The 25,495-nt window shown below is 42.3% G+C and overlaps 1 protein-coding gene across 2 annotated transcripts in view; it reads right to left on the reverse strand.

The window, feature by feature from the left end:
• The window catches only part of enox2 (ecto-NOX disulfide-thiol exchanger 2), a 309,060-nt gene that overhangs the window by 206,786 nt on the left and 76,779 nt on the right, over nt 1–25,495 (reverse strand). The window contains exon 2 of one of the 2 annotated variants that reach the window (XM_031798030.1): nt 16,429–16,521. In XM_031798030.1, coding sequence (XP_031653890.1) covers nt 16,429–16,462 — 34 coding nt within the window. In that variant the 5' untranslated portion in view covers nt 16,463–16,521. Of the gene's footprint in view, nt 1–1,551; nt 1,919–16,428; nt 16,522–25,495 lie in introns of those variants that run through there. The other variant, XM_031798031.1, reaches the window with a different exon arrangement.

Raw genomic sequence — 25,495 nt, forward strand, 5'->3', positions numbered from 1 at the left:
TTTATAAGGTTTCTCTCTGCATTCAGTATTCCCCTAATTTATTCCACAGCACCATTATCCTGGGGCCACAGTGAACTCAAATCTCAAAGATCCTTCTGAAACATTGCTCCTCAAATCTATATTGCTCCCTCCATTTCTCTCCTTCTCCCTCCATTATGAGGAATCTGCAGACACCCTCTCCATTGATCAGTGGGGAGCTGTACAGTGTGAAGGTAAATGTCTGTCAGAGTGCATGGTGGACCTTTTCTTCATCATGGTCAGCCCTGTTGAAAGCGAGCAATCAACCTTGATTCACTCAGATGCTCACTAGCTGTTTGTGCCCCTGGCCATGGAAAGAAAAGTGGGAGCAAGTATGCAATATTCCAGAGCCATTTTGTCACCATAGCTGAAATGAAAGTATGGCACAGAGAAACAAAATATTGCTTATGTCATATGAAGTCAATTACTTAGGGGAGAAAGCTAAACTCATACTTAGTGCACAGCATCAGCATCATTCCCCTACAGAAAACACATAGGGTGTGTTGTGTTTATAGCCTTTTCAGCATTCCTACTGTATGCGAATTGATGGTCCCAGGGAACTGGGCAATTACGAACACTTATCCAACATTGGATGGCTGTGAGAGATGGAGTAAATTCTCCATGGTCAGAAACAGCAGAGGCTAAAAAGTCGAAAGAAGCAGAGTCAGAGCGCAAGAGTGAAGCAGAGTAAGGAGGTTAATTTGAAGGCTCAATTTACTTCTCCTGTAATTACACTGACTGTGGAAAACGTTCCATTTACCAGCAGCTATTTATGTATCATGAGTAAATAAGTGAATAAATGAGAAAGAAATCTGAATGAAGCCAGTGTGCAAAACCAGTGCAAAGTGCACGCGCTCACCATAATATTTGAATGACTTTTGCGCACAACGGCATATTCTCAAAAACAGATGAGATGAAGACCGTAGCCTATTTTCAGTTCGCTACTGGTGACGTATTATATCTAAAAAGCAACCATGGTCATTAACTAAATGAAACAAGAAAACAGTCTTCGGGAAAAACAATAACGGAACTGACCAGTGTTATATTTCAGAACAGTTCCAAAGATAAAGAGCATTTGGGAGGACGCCTGTCAACTTTACTCAAAATGCATTGTAAAAAATAAGCTAAATGAAATCAATAAGACATTCTACAAGAAGGGTTACACAATTTAAATCTAGCAAACATCAATGTGTGAATAAAAACGTTAACGAGGAGAAGTCTTTGTCTCATCAAATCGACTAGGCTCGTGAACAGCAGGTATAACAAAGTGACGCAAAGACCTCAGCTTGGTCACTGTCGTTAAGATGTTCGCATGTTGCTTCCGTCGGTAATATACTTAAATGGACCTGCAGTAATCAAATACCTAGTCCTCCTCGAAATTCGTCTTTAACAACGTGCATTCATTCATTCTACGATTGAGATAACGGTCATACAGAATTCGGCAAACCTCCACGGACATAACAGAGCGAGAGGAGCAGACAAGAGCTGGTATAATGTAATACTGTATCAAAATTAACACACGTTAGACCTTACCTCTATACTGTAAGAGAAACATTGTTTACAGTCCGTACAGCAGAGGATGGTGAGCCCTCGTCGCCTACTGCAACGCCAATCGTCAAGAGTATAAATCCGTTGTATTGAGAGAAAGGGAGTTTGTTCTCCAGTCCGTGTCGCTCTGCAGACTGGGCTGTAGCGCGAGAATGAGGCAGGGTTTAGCAGCTCGCAGAGCCTCGCACTCATATAAACCACATTCCCGAATACATGTAACCTTCGTTTACAAGTGAACAAAGTATAGCCTGCCAGATGCTACCCCGCAAGGGTGTATTACTGAGTGCGCGCAAATGGCACCGGTGATATGCTCAAGAATATGTCAATCCCGTTTTCCCACAGCTGACCAAATACTGTAGGCTATAGTTTGTCGGTGTCCGCAAAGGCAGACCAGTTAAAGGGACTCTGCAGGGACATTGACAAATCATCATGGGTTTGATATCTATAGGTTTTGTTGTTAGACCCGGAGTATTACATTGTACAAATCTAAGTAGCATTTGTATTATGGAAAAACATGTTAAATTACAATACTAATCAACCTTGAGTTGCTATAGAAGAGTGAGTGAGTGTGTGTGTGTAGGGCAGGTTATTTTTTAAATGTAATCCGTTAGTTACCTGTTCAAAATGGTAAATAAGTAACATCATTTTTGGAGTACAAAAACTCAGTAAGGTAATCTGATTACTTTGTTACTTTTAGATTACTTGCCCTTTAAGAGGCATTAGAAGACAAAACATGAATATTATTATATTATTATTAATTTAAATCTATTACAGGATAAATCAATGTTAGAGTTTACATAGCTGGCCAGAAATGGATGTTGCATTTTACTGTATGGTTTGGTTATGTAGGCTTCTTCTAATCCATTGCTTTCTACTAGACATGATTAGGCTATATCTTTACATTAAAAACCAACATCTCAGATTTCCAGTCATCCCAATTCATTTAATACACCTTGATCTTCAAGAATAGGACTTGGAAATATAGATTAACCAACTTAATTTACCCGAGCATAACCCAAAAGTTAAGGATTTACTAGCCTACTCTGTCGTTTATGATTTTGCTGTCATGAAGAACTGATTGGGGCCATTACTTTGAGTTTTAAAATGCTTCTCTCATGGAATGGCATGCTTCGAACACTACCGAAAAGTGCTATTTGCATTTGAAAAATATATACCATATGCTGCATTTGCTTTAGGCTTATTTTTAACGTTTTGTTTTGGCGACACTTGGATATCTCAATAATTTGCAGCAGTTTAAGTGTTTGTGTGAGTTTGAGCATGTGTCCGTTAGGCCTATGGGCATTTTTCTGAATCAGCACAATTAGATTGAGCAATAAAAGCCCCACTTCAACTCAGCCATTGGGTTAAAATACACATATGCATTTTTGAACAGCCATCCACAACCAAAACAATATATAAAGGCACAAATAGCAGCAATGTGATTCACATCAATGCCATTTAGACATCTATAATATGTGATGTCCGTATCGCCCCGTCCATAGGCTACACCACTGCTTTCGTCCTCACCTCCAAGCGTTTGTTCAAGTTGAATAATCTTTGGATGCCAACAGCAGTCACACCATTGGAAGACATAGCTTGGACTGTAGCCTACAAAATGCTTATTCCTGCTCTTTTCCATTTGGTGTGTAATAGTGGTCTCTGACCTGGTCAGACTTATTCAGGCGGGAAACAAATGTTAAACTTTGCGGATTTGAATGTCATTCAGAAAAGAGAAAGGCGTCAAATATTTTCCCCCTCAAACAGCCTTTCTGAACCATCTATGGAATATGTCATTTGATGACAATATTTTTTCTGGTAACGTAACGGATTAGATTTTTTGTTCAGTAACATGTAATCCATTACTCCAACCCTGTGTGTGTTGTGATGGATGGGTTGTTGCTGCTTACATAGAAATAGCACTGATGAGCCCATTAATCTATTATAACAATCTCTCTCAATACAAGTCATTTTCAGTCTCATCTTCAGCCTTGGGAAGTGCAGTCATACGAAGACAGTAACTTGGAATGCCAGCTGGGGGCACCACTGCTGGCATACAAAGTTAGGTCATGTGTCATTAACGGTGATATTCATATGGACTGTGAGCTTCTCCCACCATGCAGCGTAGAACTCAAGGCCTGATAAATAATGCACCATTTTACTGCAGACAACCAAGCAGACTGTGAGCAGTCTAGTGTGATGATTTAATCTCAGTCCTGTGAACCTCTTCACCATGGAGACAGCACTCATATCAAATGAGCCTCAAAGTGTCCCTTTTCTCAGAAAGAAACATGTAGTAGGTTGAAGGTAAGGAGCAAACATTCAAAGTCCATTTCTATCTGGGTTGTCATTTCAAAAAAGAGGCCAGAAATCCATACTACATGAATATGGACCTACATGTATATAATTGCTTCACTGTGTCCATCTCTCAAAGACAGAAACAAAAGTTAGTCAGGTCGTATTAAAAGTTGCAAAAAGTGTACAGTGAATGTTTTTTTCCCTCTCCAGATTTTGATGTCGAAGCAATACTCTATAACCAATTCTATAACCAATTTTCACTGCGTCTATCCGGACCTCAGTGATCACCAAATGTGGCCCCCGAGCAAAATTTGTTTGACAACCCTCGTCTAAAAAGTTTGAGATGAAAAATAAGTGTCTGAGAAATGTTTGATGGGTCAAACAATATTATCTTCAACAGCCTGTCTGCACTTCCAAAAACACATTTCAAAGCCCACAGCCCATACACAAGAACTGTCAAACGGATTCCAAAGTGGAAACGAACGAGGCAAAGATTGTACTTGAGCATGGAAACATTCCCAGCATTGATTTTTAAACAACCTTAACCAATTAGAGAAATAAATGAGGCGTCTGTTGTTGGCGGAGCAGTAACGTTGCCTGCTCAATCTGTAGAGTAACTTCCTGCATATAGAAATTGTATGGTTACAGTCAGCAGTAGCCCTTTCAGTATGGTTGCATGTCATAGCAACAAAAAGTAATTCGAGTCAAAACGCAATGAATAAACAAATTCTAAAGATGAAATGTTAAGAGTGAAATTGGTGCATGGTAAGTGACTCATAATCCATATTAGAGGGTGTAAATATGACTATAATAGGTTGCATTATGCCCTCGGAATCATAAGGAGAATGTACTGGAAGGAACACAAAGGAAGATGTGCGGTTTTGAGTTCAGTTGACAGTTTTAAAGGACAGCCAAATCTGTTGAGCCCCTTGACCTAAAGCTATTTTTAAAATCTGACATTAACTAGCTTTGTCTGATGGTCCAGGATCATGGACCCTTAAATAGAAGCCCACTACTTGGACTCAATCAGCAGGAGTGTTACTGAAACTGTTTTATGACCAGTATGGGAAGATCAAAAAAGGCTTCCAAGTAGCTGCATTGGATGGAGCTGCTGAAACACTCATTCAGACAGCCCCTTTTTCTGTGTCCTCGTTTTTCGCCACAACAGACTGGTCATAAATAAACTAAATGCTTCCCAGACAGAACTAAATTAATTCTGTCACCAAATAGAAAATGAAAGAGTTGGCGCTCTTATTCAGTTCGTTTCTCCCTAGGCCTAAGGGACAGTGTTTCTGCTTATCCGTTTTTCAAACCGTGATGTTCTGTCAAAGACTTTCTTGGTCCAAGTGCATTTAAATCTAATACTAAATTTGCCTTTTTGCTACAACAGATGAAATACAAATCTTCGTTGGTTTTTATGGTTAGCGTTGTACATTAGTGATCATCTTAAGCCAAATAAACTGGGTGGCTTAAAAGAGGGGTATGATAAATCAAAGTCATTTTGATAAATCAAAAAATGTGGGGGGAAAAAGACACTGCCATAACAAACAAAAAAAGATTGTGAGCCAACTCTTCAATCACTGGGTCATAAATCTAATTACAAATCGCAGAGCGCACCGATATATCAGCCAGTCCATATCCGTACCTCATCGTTGAGCTGGAAAATCAGCCAGAGTTGATCGCCTCGTTTAAGAGACACCTGTTGAACAATAAGTAACTTGTTTAGTTAAGATGGAGATATTTTGTCTCATTATTGAAGATGTTCAGAGCATAAGACAAAATCAAATCAAACTTTATTAGTCACATGCGCCAAATACACCAGGTGTAGACCGTACAGTGAAACGCTTATTTACGAGCCTCTGACAGTGCAGTTTTAAAAAATACGGATAAGAATAAGAGATAAAAGTTTTAAAAAGTAATTAAAGAGAAGTAAAAATACATACATACATACATACCATTACATACAGGGGTGTGCCAGTACAGAGTCAATGTGCGGGGGCCCCGGTTAGTTGAAGTAGTATGTACATGTAGGTAGAGTTAATTAAAGTGACTATACATAGATGATACCAGAGAGTGGCAGTGGTGTGGAGAGGGGGGCAATGTGAATAGTCTGGGTAGCCATTTGACTAGATGTTCAGGAGTATTATGGCTTGGGGGTAGAAGCTGTTTAGAAGCCTCTTGGACCTAGACTTTGAGCTATGGTACCACTTGCCGTGTGGTAGCAGTGGGAACAGTCTATGACTAGGGTGGTTGGAGTCTGACAATTTTTAGGGCCTTCCTCTGACACCGCCTGGTATAGATGTCCTGGATGGCAGGAGTGATGTACTGGGCCGTTCGCACAACCCTCTGCAGTGCATTGCGGTCGGAGGCCGAGCAGTTGCCATAACAGGCAGTGATGCAACCAGTCAGGTTACTCTCGATGATGCAGCTGCATAACCTTTTGAGGATCTCAGGACCCATGCCAAATCTTTTCAGTCTCCTGGGGGGGAATAGGTTTTGTAGTGCCCCCTTCACAACTGTCATGGTGTGCTTGGACCATGTTAGTTTGTTGGTGATGTGGACACCAAGGAACTTGAAGCTCTCAACCTGCTCCACTGAAGCCCCGTCGATGAGAACGGAGGCGTGCTCGGTCCTCCTTTTCCTGTAGTCCACAATCATGTCCTTTGTCTTGACCAGGTTGAGGGAGAGGTTGTTGTCCTGGCACCACCCGGCCAGGTCTCTGACCTCCTCCCTACAGGCTGTCTCATTGTTGTCGGTGATCAGGCCTAGGACTGTTGTGTCACCGGCAAATGTAATGGTGATGGGAGTCGTCCATTTTATGTCCGCCCTCCGGCCTCTCTTTCTCCGCCTTCAACTAACACATCACTAACGTCTAAAAGGGTTCTGATACATTTTTAACCAAGTCTTATTCTGATCTAAAATTTTCTCCATTTCCCTCTTGACTATTTTTTTTTAAATCTCTGAAAGAAAAGGATTCCTGGGGTATGGTTTCAAAGATGTCTCCAAAAGATACTGTGCAGCTCTAATGTGGTCCCTCTGTAAATGTTGAACCATCACACAGAGAGAAGCTGTAAATCACAGAAGGCTCAGTTTCTCTACAGGCCTTTATATCCCCTCAGTAGATTGTAAATCGGATGCCTTGTGTTGTATTGTAAAGTATGCATTTAACGATTCCAGAATTGATGATGCCCCTTGCACACAGTGGAATCAGAAGAGTAGATAGTGTAGAATGCTATAGTAATATGGCCTTTCCAATCCAACAGAGGTATCAGATCACTGCTCTGCAAAGCTTTCAGAATTTGAGAGTGGATGATATTTGAAGGTTCTGCTCACCAGAAAGCCTGCCAGAGTTTAAAGGACTGCGCTGGCATTTGGTGTCATCCATTTCGAGATCAATGAAATGTACTATTATAGCTCAGACTGGGAGGGGAAAATGTCAGATCTAACGATTCATAGTGTTTCATTAGCTCCACTGCCCTTTGTGGATGGAGAGACTGCCCATCGATCTGAACCAGAGCTAAGGATGGAGCCCTCCCTTCTTTCAACACTTCCTCTGTCCATCTATTTCTTTCTCACTACCCATCTTTCCTTTGGACCCTGTATCACACTCTTCCTTCTCTCTTTTCATCCTCTGTTTCCCACCATCACCCTCTCGTTGAGTGCTGATTTGTAGATTATCACCTCATCAAATCAGAGTCTCCACTGGCCAGATTGTGTTATTCCTGGTGGAATACTTGGTATATGAGCTCTGGGAGAACAGAGGGACCATGGAAAATACACTGGGGCTGTGGAGTTTTGTGTTCCAGAACCTTCTGCTGAAATCAACATTTTCTCGGGTGAGAAGGGGGAGGTGGAAGCCTTGGCAACATTCTGTAAATTGGATTAAGTGAAAGATACAGAGGCAAGCTGATCTCCAGGAAGTCCCCACCAGCATGAATATTGATGGTAGCAGGTTTCATACAGAGTGCAGAATACCCCTTTACTTCAGTCTATAGCTAAACCCCAGTCAACAGCAGGGACTCCCCACCATCAGTCCACACTGGTCATGGTCCTCAAAATCACCATCCAAACACACCGTTGACCAAAAGAACTGAAGGGAGAGGAAGGGGAATATAATTATTTGTGTTTACGCAACACAGTATGCAGACTGGAGTGCAGCAAGTCCTCCATTACACAATCACAAGTGGTCCATCAGAACAAGTGGGTATTATAATGCATTTTGGCAGCAGAGAAGTACAGCTAACTGTGGTCCAGGAACCAAATGTGCCATCTGCCCAGATGAGCATCAGAAACTCTGGCCCCTACACAACATTAACAGCGTCTGCTTGGTGAATCAGACACAAGGTCAAGTGTTAAAAACTCTCAGCAGAACTGACAAACTGTTTCATAACCACGGGCTCAACCCTGAAGACCAGGGGCTGACAGGGGGACCCGCTAATCATTGTATTTGCGGCATTGAGAAAAACATAGCCTTTTCAAAAAATAATTTCCTGCTATTCTACTTCACTTTACATGTAAACTGTAAACATTACAATGATATTTTTGAATACCACGCAAGTGACAAGATACTGGCATCAATAAAAACCAACGACCCAGGTCTTAAATGCAACCACTACCATAGGCCAATGAAAAGAGTGTATACACAGATTGTAGGCCTAAAATTAGGAAATTATAGTCCACCAACTTTCCAGTTGCACTCATTTAAGCAAGGTCCTGGTGACCTTTTTCTCATCTCAGGGCATTCCAATTCCAGTCACAACTTGAGGAAACTATTGAGTCAATGCATATCCAGCCCAACACCACCACCTGCCCTGCAACTGACACTCACCAATTAAGAGGATGTAGTTTGTATTTATTAGGGATCCCCATTAGCAGCTACTCTTCCTGGGGTCCAAACATATTAAAGCACTTACATTACATATAAAACAAAAGATAAATAGATTGTCACCAAGATGTCTTTTGTCGTGTCCCGTATATCTATTTACAACTTTCTTCGCATACATTATATATTTTTCTTCTTCAAAACACTCTCCTGCAACCCACCTCACCAATTTATATATTTTTTTAAAGAAAGTATTATTTACCTCAAATCTGTAATCCTCCATAGAAGCTAGCCAGAAGCTAGCCAGAAGCTAACCAGAAGCTAATCAGCTTCTTCACTGGCTAATCGTTAGTATTCAGCTAACCACGGTTTGTGGTCATCAGCTATCCTTTAGCTCGAAAATCTTATCGCCAGTTTTGTACGGCGCGGCTCGGGAACATACCGCACCTATTTTTCTCTACATGTCCCCGGATTTCAACCACAATCTCTGGACATTTATACCTGGTTCTCGCAGCTAGCTAGCTGCTATCCGTGTGACTATCAGCTTACGTCGATTCCGGTGCAAACATCAATTATTCCGGAGCTAACCAGCTGAAGAGTTCCATCAGTCACTCCTGGGCTACAATCACCTATCCGGACCCATTTTACTGCCAACGAGTAATCCAGCTGGCTCCTCCGTCGCGACGTTACCTGAACGCCCATCTGCGGTCCACTAATCGTTAGCTGTCTTATCGGCTGCTATTTGAATAGACCTATCGGACCATTTTTTTCTGTTTTCTTGGGCCTCTATAACTATATATATATATATATTTATTTTTTTTGCGAATTGGATTGATCCCCTCTATCTACCACACGGAACCCCACTAATCCTACCGACAGAAATGCACGGTGGTTAAAAACAGACCTCCATCCTATGCTAGCTTGCTACCGATGGCCCGGCTAGCTGTCTGAATCGCCGTGACCCCAACCAACCTCACTGGACCCTTTTGATCTATCGACTAAGCATGCCTCTCCTTAATGTCAATATGCCTTGTCAATTGCTGTTCTGGTTAGTGTTTATTGGCTTATTTCACTGTAGAGCCTCTAGTCCTGCTCACTATACCTTATCCAACCTATTAGTTCCACCACTCACACATGCAATGTCATCTCCTGGTTTCAATGATGTTTCTAGAGACAATATCTCTCTCATCATCACTCAATACCTAGGTTTACCTCCACTGTATTCACATCCTACCATACCTTTGTCTGTACATTATACCTTGAAGCTATTTTATCGCCCCCAGAAACCTCCTTTTACTCTCTGTTCCAGACGTTCTAGATGACCAATTCCCATTGCTTTTAGCCGTACCTTTATCCTACTCCTCTTCTTTTCCTCTGGTGTTGTAGAGGTGAATCCAGGCCCTGCAGTGCCTAGCTCCACTCCTATTCCCTAGGCACTCTTTTTTGATGACGTCTAACAGTAATAGCCTTGGTTTCATGTATGTTAACATTAGAAACCTCCTCCCTAAGTTTGTTTTATTCACTGCTTTAGCACACTCTGCCAAAGGGGGCGGTGTTGCAATCTACTGCAAAGATAGCCTGCAGAGTTCTGTCCTACTATCCAGGTCTGTACCCAAACAATTTGAACTTCTACTTTTAAAATTCCACCTCTCCAGAAACAAGTCTATCACCATTGCCGCCTGCTATAGACCACTCTCTGCCCCCAGCTGTGCTCTGGACATCATATGTGAACTGATTGCCCCCCATCTATCTTCAGAGCTCGTGCTGCTAGGCGACCTAAACTGGAACATGCTTAACACCCCAGCCATCCTACAATCTAAGCTTGATGCCCTCAATCTCACACAAATGATCAATGAACCTACCAGGTACCTCCCCAAAGCCATAAACACGGGCACCCTCATAGATATCATCCTAACCAACTTGCCCTCTAAATACACCTCTGCTGTCTTCAACCAAGATCTCAGCGATCACTGCCTCATTGCCTGCATCCGTAATGGGTCAGAGGTCAAACGACCTCCACTCATCACTGTCAAACGCTCCCTGAGAGACTTCAGCGAGCAGGCCTTTCTAATCGACCTGGCCGGGGTATCCTGGAAGGATATTGATCTCATCCCGTCAGTAGAGGATGCCTGTTTTTTTATTTTATTTTATTTTATGCCTTGCTAACCATCTTAAATATGCATGCCCCATTCAAGAAATTTAGAACCAGGAACAGATATAGCCCTTGGTTCTCCCCAGACCCGACTGCCCTTAACCAACACAAAAACATCCTATGGCGTTCTGCATTAGCATCGAACAGCCCCCATGATATGAAGTTTTTCAGGGTAGCTAGAAACAATTATACAGAGGCAGTTAGAAAAGCCAAGGCTAGCTTTTTCAAACAGAAATAAGCTTCCTGCAACACTAACTCAAAAAAGTTTTGGGACACTGTAAAGTCCATGGAGAATAAGAACACCTCCTCCCAGCTGCCCACTGCACTGAAGATAGGAAACACTCCCCACTGATAAATCCACTATAATTGAGAATTTCAATAAGCATTTTTCTACGGCTGTCCATGCTTTCCACCTGGCTAACCCTACCCTGGTCAACAGCACTGTACCCCCCACAGCAACTCGCCCAAGCCTTCCCCATTTCTCATTCTCCCAAATCCAGTCAGCTGATGTTCTGAAAGAGCTGCAAAATCTGGACCCCTACAAATCAGCTGGGCTAGACAATCTGGACCCCTTTCTTTCTAAAATTATCTGTCGAAATTGTGGCCACCCCTTCAGCTTGTTCAACCTCTCTTTCGTGTCGTCTGAGATTCCCAAAGATTGGAAAGCAGCTGCGGTCATCCCCCTCTTCAAAGGGGGGGACACTCTTGACCCAAACTGCTACAGACCTATATCTATCCTACCCTGCCTTTCTAAAGTCTTCGAAAGCCAAGTCAACAAACAGATGATCGACCATTTCGAATCTCACCATACCTTCTCTGCTATGCAATCTGGTCTCATAGCTGGTCATGGGTGCACCTCAGCCACGCTCAAGGTCCTAAGCGATATCTTAACCGCCAACGATAAGAAACATTACTGTGCAGCCGTATTCATTGATCTGGCCAAGGCCTTCGACTCTGTCAATCACCACATCCTCATCGGCAGACTCGACAGCCTTGGTTTCTCAAATGATTGCCTCGCATGGTTCACCAACTACTACTCTGATAGAGTTCAGTGTGTCAAATCGGAGGTTCTGCTGTCCGGACCTCTGGCAGTCTCTACGGGGGTGCCACAGGGTTCAATTCTTGGACCGACTCTTCTCTGTATACATCAATGATGTCGCTCTTGCTGCTGGTTAGTCTCTGATCCACCTCTACACAGACGATACCATTCTGTATACTTCTGGCCCTTCTTTGGACACTCCAGGCAAGCTTCAATGCAATACAACTCTCCTTCCGTGGCCTCCAATTGCTCTTAAATACAAGTATAACTAAATGCATGCTCTTCAACCGATCGCTGCCTGCACCTGCCCGCCTGTCCAACATCACTACTCTGGACGGCTCTGACTTAGAATACGTGGACAACTACAAATACCTAGGTGTCTGGTTAGACTGTAAACTCTCCTTCCAGACTCACATCAAACATATCCAATCCAAAGTTAAATCTAGAATTGGCTTCCTATTTCGCAACAAAGCATCCTTCACTCATGCTGCCAAACATACCCTTGTAAAACTGACCATCCTACCAATCCTCGAATTCGGCGATGTCATTTACAAAATGGCCTCCAATACCCTACTCAACCAATTGGATGCAGTCTATCACAGTGCAATCCGTTTTGTCACCAAAGCCCCATATACTACCCACCATTGCAACCTGTATGCTCTCGTTGGCTGGCCCTCGCTTCATACTCGTCGCCAAACCCACTGGCTCCATGTCATCTACAAGACCCTGCTAGGTAAAGTCCCCCCTTATCTCAGCTCGCTGGTCGCCATAGCATCACCCACCTGTAGCATGCGCTCCAGCAGGTATATCTCTCTGGTCACCCCCAAAACCAATTCTTTCTTTGGCCGCCTCTCCTTCCAGTTCTCTGCTGCCAATGACTGGAACGAAGTACAAAAATCTCTGAAACTGGAAACACTTATCTCCCTCACTAGCTTTAAGCACCAACTGTCAGAGCAGCTCACAGATTACTGCACCTGTACATAGCCCACCTATAATTTAGCCCAAACAACTACCTCTTTCCTTACTGTATTTATTTTATGTTATTTATTTATTTTGCTCCTTTGCACCCCATTATTATTTCTACTTTGCACATTCTTCCACTGCAAATCTACCATTCCAGTGTTTTACTTGCTATATTGTATTTACTTTGTCACCATGGCCTTTATTTTGCCTTTACCTCCCTTATCTCACATCGTATATAGACTTGTTTATACTGTATTATTGACTGTAGGTTTGTTTTACTCCATGTGTAACTCTGTGTCGTTGTATGTGTCGAACTGCTTTGCTTTATCTTGGCCAGGTCACAATTGTAAATGAGAACTTGTTCTCAACTTGCCTACCTGGTTAAATAAAGGTTAAATAAAATACAGTACATCTTATAACAGTACACCACTACATATCTACAATACAACATGTTCAATACCACCATACAACAATACCACAATGTGTCTGTACCTTGATTGGGTCTTCACAGTATCTGTTGTGTTGTTACATAAGGTGTATTTTTACCTGCTTTTTAAATCTTATTCTACTGCGTGCATCAGTTACCTGATGTGGAATAGAGTTCCATGTAGTCACGGCTCGATGTAGTACTATACCCCTCACAGTTTGTTCTGGACCTCTGGTAGCATTTCTTGTGGGTTATGCATGGGTGTCCGAGCAGTATGCAAGTATTTTAAAAACAGACAGCTCGGTACATTCAGCTTGTCAACACCTCTTACAAAAACAAGTAGTCATGAAGTCAATCTCTTCCACTTGAGCCATGAGAGACTGACATGCATGTCATTAATGTTAGCTCTGCGAGGACTTTTAAGGGCCAGCCATGCTGCTGCTCTGAGCCAACTGCAATTTTCTTAAGTCCATCTTTGTGGTACCTGACCACACTACTGAACAGTAGTCCAGGTGTGACAAAACTAGGGCCTGCAGGACCTGCCTTGTTAAGGCAGAGCAGCGCTTAATCATGGACAGACTTCTCCCCGTCTTAACTACTGTTGTATCAATATATGTTTTGACCATGACAGTTTTCAATCCTGAGTTACTCCAAGCAGTTTAGTGACTTCTATTAGTTCAATTTCCACATTATTCATTACAAGATGAAGTTGAGGTTTAGTGAATGATTTGTCAGAAATACAATGCTTTTAGTTTTGGAAATATTTAGGACCAACTTATTCCTTGCTACCCATTACGAAACTAACTGCAGCTCTTTGTTAAGTGTTGCAGTCATTTCAGTTGCTGTAGTAGCTTACGTGTATAGTGTTGAGTCATCCGCATACTTTACTCAAAGCCAGAGGCATGTCGTTAGTAAAGATAATTTTTTTCAATGAGCCTAAACAGCTACCCTGGGCTTTAGCTTCCCTCCAGGCCTGAGGGTACACACCTTCTAGTAGGCTTAAATTGAAGATGGGCAAATAGGAGTAGCAATATCTTCAGTCATTTTCCATCCAGATTGTCAGACCCCGGTGCCTTGTCATTGTTGATAGACAACACTACTTTTTTCACCTCTTCCACACTGACTTTACGAAATTCAAAAGTAAAATTGTCATTCATAATTTGGTTAGATATACTTGGATGTGTAGTGTCAGCATTTGTTGCTGATATGTCATACTTAAGTTTGCTTATCTTGCCAATGAAAAACGAATTAAAAGTAGTTGGCAATATCAGTGAGTTGTGAATGATAGAGCAGAGGTTGCCTTTTTCCCAACATTTAATTTAAGGTGCTCCAAAGCTTTTTGTTATCATTCATTTTTGTAAAATAGTACAGATACTTTTATTTTATTTAGTTTATGATGATTTCTTAATTTGCAGCATGTTTGCCAATCAAGTTGGGCAGCCAGACTCATTTACCGTAACTTTTGTCTCCTCCATCTCACCCATACAATTTTTCAATTCCTCATCAATCCAAGGGGATTCAACCGTTTTTACAGTCATTTTCTTAATGGGTGCGTTGCTTATTAGTAACTTGAAAAAGCAATTTAATAAATGTGTCAAGTGCAGTGTCTGGTTGCTCCTCATTACACACCACAGACCAACAAATATTCTTTACATCATCAACATATGAATCATTACAAAACTTATTGTGTGACCTCTTAGACACTATATTAGGCCCAGCCTTAGTTTTTTCTAGATATGACTACTATATTGTGATCACAGTGGTAGCCCTGAGCCTCATACCTCTACTTTCCTTCCTTTAATGGTGTCTGTGGCTCTGTCATCAAAGGCCAAGGAGAGGACAAGGTTCTCAAGCTCCAGTTAGTAATCAGAGACCTGATGTCGTTGGATGTCAGAAAAACAGACAGAGGCCAGTTAGAGATGAAGTATATATCAGAAAGGTGCCGTGCTGAGGGAAGATATACTACCACACACTGATGGACTACAAAAATGCTGTAGCGAGAGGACAGAAAGAGGGATAGAGGATGAGAGTGGGATATCGATAGAGATCAGACACCACACCGCTGTAGGCTGAGGCAGAGTGTAGAGGACGAGAAGAGGGAACATCACCAGAGACGAGAGATACAATGTCTTAGAGGCCAGAGAGCGAAAGAGAGGATGGGTGAGGACAGAGAGAGAAAGAGGCCAGACACCAGACTGTACATTCATTATCACCTGACCAACCTGTGCACCACACTGTGTGAACATAATAGGAGTTGACACACTCATCTACCAAATCCCAGCAAGAGAAGAGACGCTTTCATTCCCTCTCCCCATGCTCTCACACCACCAGGGAATACAATTAGCACCTGGCAAATGCCGGTAGATTTAGGTATTGGCGGGTAAGAATGTCTATTTCACCAGCTACTTTGGCGGGTGGTTAATTTGCAGGGCTCTAGTGTGAGCATTACATTCCTGAATAAAAATAGTCAAAAGTGAAGTATAAGCACATGTGGAGTTAGAAAAATGCTGCATGAGCTGTTTTCAAAGTATTTCTGCTGTTTTGTTTCATAGCTGCTAATTACATTAATAAACACTAATCCTATATCCCACTTTGCACAGCAACACTGCCTGGCAGGGGAGCTGAGCGCACGGACTTTAGTGCTGATATTCATTTTTGGAGGCGCTGTGCACAGGCATAAAATATGGTCTAATTTACTCGAAAGTCTCATGTTTCATGGCTATTTACATCATTTTTTTCACAACTCGGTTGTTTTGACATTAGTTTGAGTCTGCTGCTTCAACTGATAGCAAAAAGATACCCTAGTCAGACCCCAAATCTCAGACACGTGATAGGACTCCAGTGGCCCTGTTGCCATGGTAACCAGAGCCAGAGTAAGAGGGGGACAGCTCCACAGGGGTTGGGCAGAGCCAGTGTAATAGTGGGGGTAGCTCCACGGGGGTTGGGCAGAAGAGAGGAGGCTCTATTGGATAGAAGGAAACCTCCACTAGGGGACAAATACAGTCTTATCAGGTGTGCAGCAGGAATTTTGGCAGTAAATCCCCTTAAGAGCCATGAAATCTGGACACTGCACCTGAGAACGCCTCTGGGGCTGCGGTGTGTATGCACCCTTCCAGACTCTCTTTCCACATGCAAACTCGAACACAGACACGCTGAGCTCTTACCTGCTGCTCGTCCTGATCTGTAGTCCTTGTACATTATGGCGTTGTGGTGGCACTTCCTCTGATCTCAGCCCCTCTGGTCTCTCAGTGATGCTCCTGTGAAGAAACAGCAACAACAATGGCCGCATGATTCTCTGTTCATTCTCTTTAGATCCATGCTGTTCAAGAGAGCACCAATATGCCATACCCGGATCTCAGCTCATCATTTCTGCGGCTGGTTCAAGGACACCAAGAGAACTGGGTAATAAGGGTCACAATAAAGGTGCTTTGTCTTGAGTAGAGAAAGATGATAACTAAAGGAGGATGTCACTGTGCTTCTTTGATAGGCATGGCCCTTTTGCTTTGTAGAGGAGACACTCATCTGAACCAGAAAGAGCTGTGGATCAGGAGGGTCCCAGTGACTGTAGAATTTACACAGTCTTTAACAAAATCTAAAAATAATTTCACATTTATTTAACCAGGTAGGCTAGTTGAGAGCAAGTTCTCATTTACAACTGGCCAAGAGAAAGCAAAGCAGTGCGACACAAACAGTTACACATGGTATAAACAAACATAGTCAATAACACAATCGAAAAAAAGTCTATATACAGTGTGCGCAAATGAGCTAAGATAAGGGAGGTAAGGCTATAAATAGGCCATAGTGGTGAAATAATTACAATTTAGCAATTAAACACTGGAGTGATAGATGTGCAGAAGATGAATGTGCAAGTAGAGATACTGGGGTGCAAAGGAGCAAAAATAAATAACAGTATGGGGATGAGGTAGTTGGATGGGCTATTTACAAATGGGCTATCTACGGGTGCAGTGATCTGTGAGCTGCTGACAGCTGATGCTTGAAGTTAGTGAGGGAGATATGACTCTCCAGCTTCATTGATTTTTGCAATTTGTTCCAGTCATTGGCAAGAGAGGACTGGAAGGAAAGGTGGCAAAGGAGGAATTGGCTTTGGGGGTGACCAGTGAAATATACCTGCTGGAGTGAGTGCTATGGTGACCAGTGAGCTGAGATAAGGCTGGGCTTTACCTAGCAACGACTTATAGATGACCTGGAGCCAGTGGGTTTGGCGACAAATATGAAATGAGGGCCAGCCAACGAGAGCATACAGGTCTCAGTGGTGGATAGTATATTGTGCTTTTGTGACATAACGGATGGCACTGTGATAGACCGCATCCAATTTGCTAAGTAGAGTGTTGGGAGCTATTTTGTAAATGACATCGAAGTCAAGGATCGGCAGGGTAGTCAGTTTTACATGGGTATGTTTAGCAGCATGAGTGAAGGATGCTTTGTTGCGAAAAAGGAAGCCGATTCTAGATTTAATTTTGGATTGGAGATGCTTAATGTGAGTCTGGAAGGAGAGTTTACAGTCTAACCAGACACCTAGGTATTTGTAGTTGTCCACATATTCTAAGTCAGAACCGTCCAGAGTAGTGATGCTGGACGGGCAGGCAGCGATCGGTTGAAGAGCACGCATTTAGCTTTACTTGCATTTTAGAGCAGTTGCATGGCATTGAAGCTCGTCTGGAGGGGACACCATGGAGGAAAATACAAAAACACAAAGCTGCCAGAGACCGACGCACAGAGAATACTCACTGTGATGCATTATAATAGACTGAAAGAGGCCCTAAGGGTATCGTGATGACCAGAGTAATTGGCTTTCTTCTGCTATGACAGTCTGCATCAGTCATGTCATGATGCAAACACACACTCAGGCCACTGTAAAGGTCAGAGATCCCCAAAGCTTCCTCTACTACTCACAAACACTCCTGAACAAAGGCTTTATTCTGCCTCAGTGAATTTCTCCTGACTGTTACCTCATTTCTGTGTCTGACTTTGTATTGAATGCTTGTGCATGTACACTGAGTATAGAAAACTTCGCTCTTTCCATGACAGACAGACCATGAGGAAGTTATGATCCCTTATTGATGTTGCCTGTTAAATCCACTTCAACCAGTGTCGATGAAGGGGAGAAGAAATGTTAAAGGATTTTTAAGCCTTGAGATGTGGATTGTGTTGTCATTAAGTGAATGGGAAAGACAAAACATTTAAGTGCCTTTGAACAGGGTTTGGTGCCAGGAGCACCTGTTTGAGTGTGTCAAGAACTACAACACTGCTGGGTTTACCGTGTGTATCAAGAATGGTCGACCACCAAAAGGACATCCAGCCAACTTGACAACTGTTGGAAGCATTGGAGGCAACATGGGCCAAGAGCCCTAAGACTTGACACCTTGTAGAGTTCATACCACAACGAATTGATGCTGTTCTGAGGGCAAAGGGGGGTGTAACTCAATATTTGGAAGGTGTTCCTAATGTTTTATACACTCAATGTATACTTGAATCAAAATATTAACTTCCATAACGTATTGCAGGTGACAGTCCTTCAACTTGGACCCAAGAAGACGTCTCAACAAGTATTGTGACCATGTATTGTAATGAAGGACTTTTTAATCATTTGTCCTGACAGCCAGTCACCAGAGTTAGGAGGCTTTGGTTTTACTTTACCGTCTCCTTGAAATGCCAGGCGACTGTTTCCCTTAGGAGGATAGAACACACAGAGGGGTGGAGGGAGCAGGTGTTCTTGTGACCTGCTCCCTCCACCCCTCCTGTGATTACATCCATCCCCCTGATTCCATCGCTGACCTGCTTCTCCAACACCATCCCACCATTCCTCTCATCTGCTCCCTCCTCTCTCCTCCCAACACTTTCCCTCCCTCCATCCCTCTGACCTGCTCTTTCTTTCCCTGTCCCTCCATCACTGACCTGCTTCTCCCACACCATCCCTCTCACCTGCTCCCTCCATCCCTCTTCCCACTCCCTCCTCCCCCCTCTTTCCAGTCCATCCCTCCACATAGCTTCAGAGATCTGTTCATCCACTACCGTTAACCACAGAAGACCAGAGTGAGAGCTGGTGACGTGGGATCAGCCGACACCTCAAGTGTCATGGTGAATAATAGCCAACAGGACAGAAACAGGTGTTCTGTTGTTGAGTCTATCGTTCTCTTTTATCTATTCTTCCTCCGTGTGAATGTGATTAACCCAGACTAAACAAAAGACAGGGGAAATAGTGAAATGGTCTGCGCATATGCAATTTAGCAGACGCTTTTATCCAAAGCAACTTACAGTCACATGTGCATACATTGCAAGCGCCATGCTCTACCGACTGAGCAACAAAGAACCAAAAACATGTATTTTATCAAACCACACGCCTGGAACTGTGATGATATTCTGCTGGAAGCCTAAAAGCAACTCACTTTGATTTTACATAGAACAAATATGCTTCATACACTTTGTACAAACAGGCAAACAGCTCATTATTAGTACTCATAATAACAGGAAGGAAAGGGTTTAAGTCAGTGCAGGACTGACTAGTGATGGGGGGAGAAACAATCAATAGTTACACATGGCATTTTATTATTTTTGAACGAAATACTGATTATTGATTTGTAAAAAATAATGATGTACCTAGCATTAGCTAGCGTCAGTCATCGGCAGTACCTGCGCCCGTCGACAGTACCTGCGTGAAAACTCTGGTATTTTTTCATCCTAAAGATTGTTCCCCTTTTTCAGCACGGATCAAAACTTGCTTTCTCATGCTCTCGTGTCTATACGTAGCAGACATATGCTGAGCAATATGTTTGGAACATAAAATAGCAATAAAATCGCAGTATTGTGAAAATCGCAATACCTATCATATAAGTATGGTACTAATATCGTATCGTGAGGTCCCGGGCAATTCCCAGTCCTAGGGCTGACCATGTGACACATCCTCAACGGGTCTTTAATTTCACACCCTGATGACCCTGAGGATCTTTCGACTGATGTAGATAACCACAAGACCATATGTTCCCCCTGGCACCAGCCACCTGAATGTTGCCCTCTTTTTATTCACTCTAATAAATGTAAAGGTCATGGATGAATTACAGTCTGCCCTTCACACTGTGCACTAACTGGGCTCCAGCATGCACTTTAACTTAAGGCTGGTTGTGAACACATATTTAGCAGTAAAGAGACTGAGGCAAAACAGCATGAGGGCAGTACACTAACTAGGCTTATGCAAAGTGAGGAGTACTGCTAACCAGACTAGGCTACGCTATATGCAAGAACGCAGACCGAAGAGCACTAATTTATGAATACATGATGAGTTGCATTTAACCTCGCCAATAGCTCAATATCCTTTATGGGGTAACTTGTCTATCAATGTGTAGCATCCAGCTAGCTTCCCAAGCTAATGTTGGGCTACTGGTTCTGGTGGTGGGTAAACAGATGAAGGCCGTCATGCCGGGTTTCCAAACTCAGTCCCCGGGACCTTAAGGGTTGCACCTTTAGTTTTTGTTGCACTAGCACTACACAGCTGATTCAAATAATCAACTAAATCATCCAGCTTTGATCATTTGAATCAACCATGTAGTGTTAGTACAAAAAAATACAAAAAAAGTGCCACCCTTGAGGTCCTGAGGAGCAAGTTTGGGGAAACACAGCAGCAGTGGAAGTTGGGACAGCAGAGAGGGGGTCATTCTTCCTTTAATTTGGAGTGACACCAAATCATATGGGTGATTCCTCATGAAACTAGAAGTGAATATGACCATTATTTGGGGTGTTTTCCCGAAATGTAATCCATAGAAGGGTCCTTATGAGGAAGGATTGTTTGACATATCTTGAAACATAATTGAATTGATTCAAATTGGAACATGTGACATTTTGGCCTTACCCAGGCCTCCTTTAATGTGTTCCATCTGCAGGTGCTACAAGAAGCAAAAAATGGTGTCATCTGATTCTTTCCTGCTTGCTCTTTAATATGAGGAGTATTTTGACTTCAATGAAAAATGAATTTTGATAATTCACGATTTTAGATTTGTCTAATTTTGAACAAATAATACTCTACTGGCATATCAAAGTCCCAGAGTGGGATCTCTGGTAGTTTTACATTTTTGTTTTCTAGAGTGGACCAAGAGATCTGAAATCCATTAAAACCACCACAATAACCATGAACTATTTAATGTAAAAACACCCACTTTCCTTACACATTAATTACCCGTGACATTTTTCATATCTTACCACCCACAGGCCTAGGCTACGAATATCTTGCCGTCCAAACAAAAAAAACTCAGAGGCAGCAACTGTGTTATGATTATTAATGACACAAGCCTTGGTCTGGGAAAAGAGAATTTTAGCACAATTCTTTGAAATCTTTCTGCTGCTATGAAATGCATGTTCTGATCCAGGCTTAAACGTGAGTTGCTGAGAGGGAAGACTGGCTCCAGAGAGAATTGCATCATTACGCCAGACAGTCTTGCTGAGAGTGTGGATGCCATTAAAATGGAAAACGGACCCAAAATCTAAATTCGTTAAGGGAGAACTGAAAGTATAATCCCTGCTTGAAATGATGTTCCTGAAAACATGAAAGTATCACAGAACTGAAGGTAGGAAGAAGAGAAGAAACTTTTTTTTTTAAACAAAGTGCTTTGAAAGAGATGGTTGGTGTGAATGATCTTTCCACTACATAGTTTAGGCCTATAACCTGATTTATTCTGTAACATTAACAAATACTTCAGGTTAAATTTCAGATGGTGGTCGTAACAAATGTTGCCTTGCCTATAACATTAGCATCATCATGGAAATAACTAAAAGGGGAATTGGGTAGTTAAGATGCAAGCACATCACAACTGAATATTAGCCTAGCTGGTTAATGATCAAATAGTTTAAAATGCTATATTTAATTAGCATAAATAACAATGCGGGATAGAGCTGCTGAGAATGTAAGACACTTTCCACCAATCAAAAGCAGAGCTACTGTACCACACTCAATTTTCATTGTCATTCTCAGGCAATCCTGTATATTGTTTACAGGTATTTTAACACAATGTTGAGCACATTATTCATCATAGGTTCATTCAGAATTGGAGCAAAAGCCTGTGGCGGGCAGAGATCAGAGGACCCCTCAGTGAACAGTCTTATCAGAGAGAGTCAACATGACCGCATTGTGATGGAGGAGAGAGAGAACACATCAGCTCATCTGACTCCATTAATCTTCTCTGGCCACACTGGAGGGGACTAGCAGCAGAGGCATTGCAGACCAACAGAGATTCAGTATCAGTGGATTACCTACTGAGCATTGGATTAATCATAAAAACTTAAACCAAACTGAACTATACTTCACAAGCACCACTTTCCCCCGTTCCCTATACCGTAGTTCTGCCTCTGTCTGCCAGGTTATCTGTATGATGAAGTACCTCATCTTCAACACAGGGACTACAAGAGGAAGCATTTTTCCCTTCTGTTGAGATCACTGAAAAAGGTACTACACTGGTTCAGCTGAGGGGAAAGGCAGTGCTTAACATGACATTGAGTGGTATAACACAGGACAATCTTACCTAATACCTGTATATGTCAAAACAGTGCTCAGCTGTACTAAAAGCCTCATGGCCTTGAAATATAGAAACCAGGTTCAAGTCCCTAAGCATACCATTGTCATGTTACATTGGTTACCATAGTCAGTCAGATTTTCCTGATCGGTTCAAAACTCGACCTCCACTTTCAGCTCAATTTGTTTTTTAAATTTGGTATACTCCTTAGACCTATGCTAAAATCAGACACAGCTTCATACAGACAATTACATTGGAGTCATTTAGCAGACGCTCTTATCCAGAGAGACTTTCAGTAGTGAGTGCATACATTTTCATATACGAGTGGCTTTGTTTGTTTGAATGCTCCACCATGGGAACATTCATTTCGGGCTGGAGGACAAATTGAACAGGAGGCATCGGTGTAGGGCCTAAGGATTTCTGAACCAGACTTCATAAATACAGTATTAGAATAGGTGGAGCTCTAGTTGACCTTTGCCCTTCTGTTGTTCACTGCCGGGGTTAACCAAGCAGAACGCCCAGGTGTCCAGTCTCCGGAGAGGATGAGCAATCCAAATGGCCCTTTTTACCGAGGTTATTATCCTCATGTGTCTGTCATGGCAACCGTTCCACTGCAGCGAGGGAAGGGCAGATGCCACATTAGAATATTGTTTAGCAGGGGATTTATACAATAGCATGCTGCATGCCTCCCATTGTGTCCAATGTAAAAACTGAAATGGGCTACTTGTCACAATTCAGAACTCATAACATGATTCATAACAATAGAATAATGTAGGCCTAAAGTGTGACTGGGGAATGATACCAGTTTCCGACAGCAGAAAAGCATGTACACTTATAATGCAACAAAAGCAGTGTGATTGAGACTTGGGGAGCAGCTTGTAGGAGGAAGCATGATCCCTTTTCCTACTGGTAGATATTGCATTCATTGTTGCCAGTATTATTCCTGTTATGGGGGAACCAGAGCCATGTATTTAGAGAATTGGCCAATGCTATTTCTGCAATATGATGCATTTACATGACAGTTCAACATTCTAAGGCAGCCATGTTAGCTCCCCATTAACATTACATGGGGAATACTTAAACAATGCGAACAGAATGTCTAGATTTATAACAATATTAAACATTCTGAAATTTGTCCTCTAAATTTGCAGTATGTCTCTGGGAGGGTAATGGAGTCCCAGTAGCTCTCCACAGTGGTCTTTCAAGACAGTCTCTTAAACTGCCATTTCGGATAGTTTGCTACAGTACTTTTACAGACATACATAGGAATTGAATTGAGCAGCATCATTACATGAAGAGGTCTTACATAACTAAATAATACAGGTTGTTACAGAGAAAAGAGAAAGAAAAGACGAGGTAATTGAGTTGAAGGGACACAGAATAGTCTAAAATGGCAATATGCCCTCAAATGGGCATGAAACCCTGGCTGTGAAAACATAATGTAGCCTAAAAGTTGAGTGGTGCTGCATATAGCCAGCATGCAGACAGACAACCTAACGGTATGGTTCCTAATGAGGGAGATATGAAAACTGTACTGGGCCTATGTGCTTTTCTTTGATTGAAGAGAGCAGAAAAAGATGACACTGAGCCCAGAGCCTCGAGAAATAATGTGATGGTATGTTAAAGAAAACTACTTTCATTAATCCTCTCGGGAAAAAATACTTCCATGTTCAACCTAGAGAGATGAACCTTTGCATGTCATCTTACGCTGCTCAGATAAATGGACTCTAGGCCTGTTGGTTGACAACCATTCCCAAAGGTTTCATTTTCTCCCCACAAACCATGTTAGAGGACGCTGAACCTGATATTGCTCATTAACATGGGTAGCCTTCTATAGGTAAGGGAATAGCAGGTTATATAATTAAGTCATACCATTAGAGCCCGTCATTTCATTTCAGGCCTTTCTCCTCGACGCTGGAGTTGATGATTAGGGAGAGAAGATGGGAGGCCTAACAAGAAGCTTGTCTGAATCAGTAACTGCATGGCAGTTATGACAGATGACAAGGGACAGGTGTCATCGGAACCAGATCATCAGGTGAACAAAGGGGTATGTTAAATTACAACTTGTCAAACCATTCACTTTTTTAACACTGTAGCTAGTCAATTCAGTCTATCCTAAAGCCTACTAGGCCAGAGGTGCTGAGATCTGACGGCCACAGCAGATTTTCTGCCCTGGCATCCACCACGTACTGTAGCCAGTTAACCTTTTCAGACAAAACCTCTCGGGAATCTTTGTAATCAAAGGGAAGAAGGATAATTGGCACAGACAGTATTCAAATCCATAAAAGGAGTTATAAGTGCAGTGTTGGAGGAAATTACTGTGCAGTTACATACAGATTTAGACCCAACTAACTCCAGGCTTCCAAATAGGTAGAGTGACAGGAACAACAGCAGCCTAACAATACATCTGGTTTCTATTACATGTCTGACTCCTGTAAACATTTTTACAAATATATCCTATTCTAAAAAGGACAGTCATTGTAAATAAGAATTTGTTCTTAACTGACTTGCCGAGTCAAATAAAGGTTAAATAAAAAATAAATACAATAAATAAATAACTGAGTCCCTGCTGAAGTCCCTGCTGGCACGTTTTAGACTGGAGTCTGTCAAGGCTTCTACACACGCAGGGAAACAACGTCACGAAACGCCAGTGATAGACGTGTTGGATATCTGGCAACGGCACCATGTTGCAAGGCAGACTCCCAGACATAAA

Source organism: Oncorhynchus kisutch, linkage group LG19 (genome assembly GCF_002021735.2).
Source record: "Oncorhynchus kisutch isolate 150728-3 linkage group LG19, Okis_V2, whole genome shotgun sequence".
Taxonomy (NCBI): domain Eukaryota; kingdom Metazoa; phylum Chordata; class Actinopteri; order Salmoniformes; family Salmonidae; genus Oncorhynchus; species Oncorhynchus kisutch.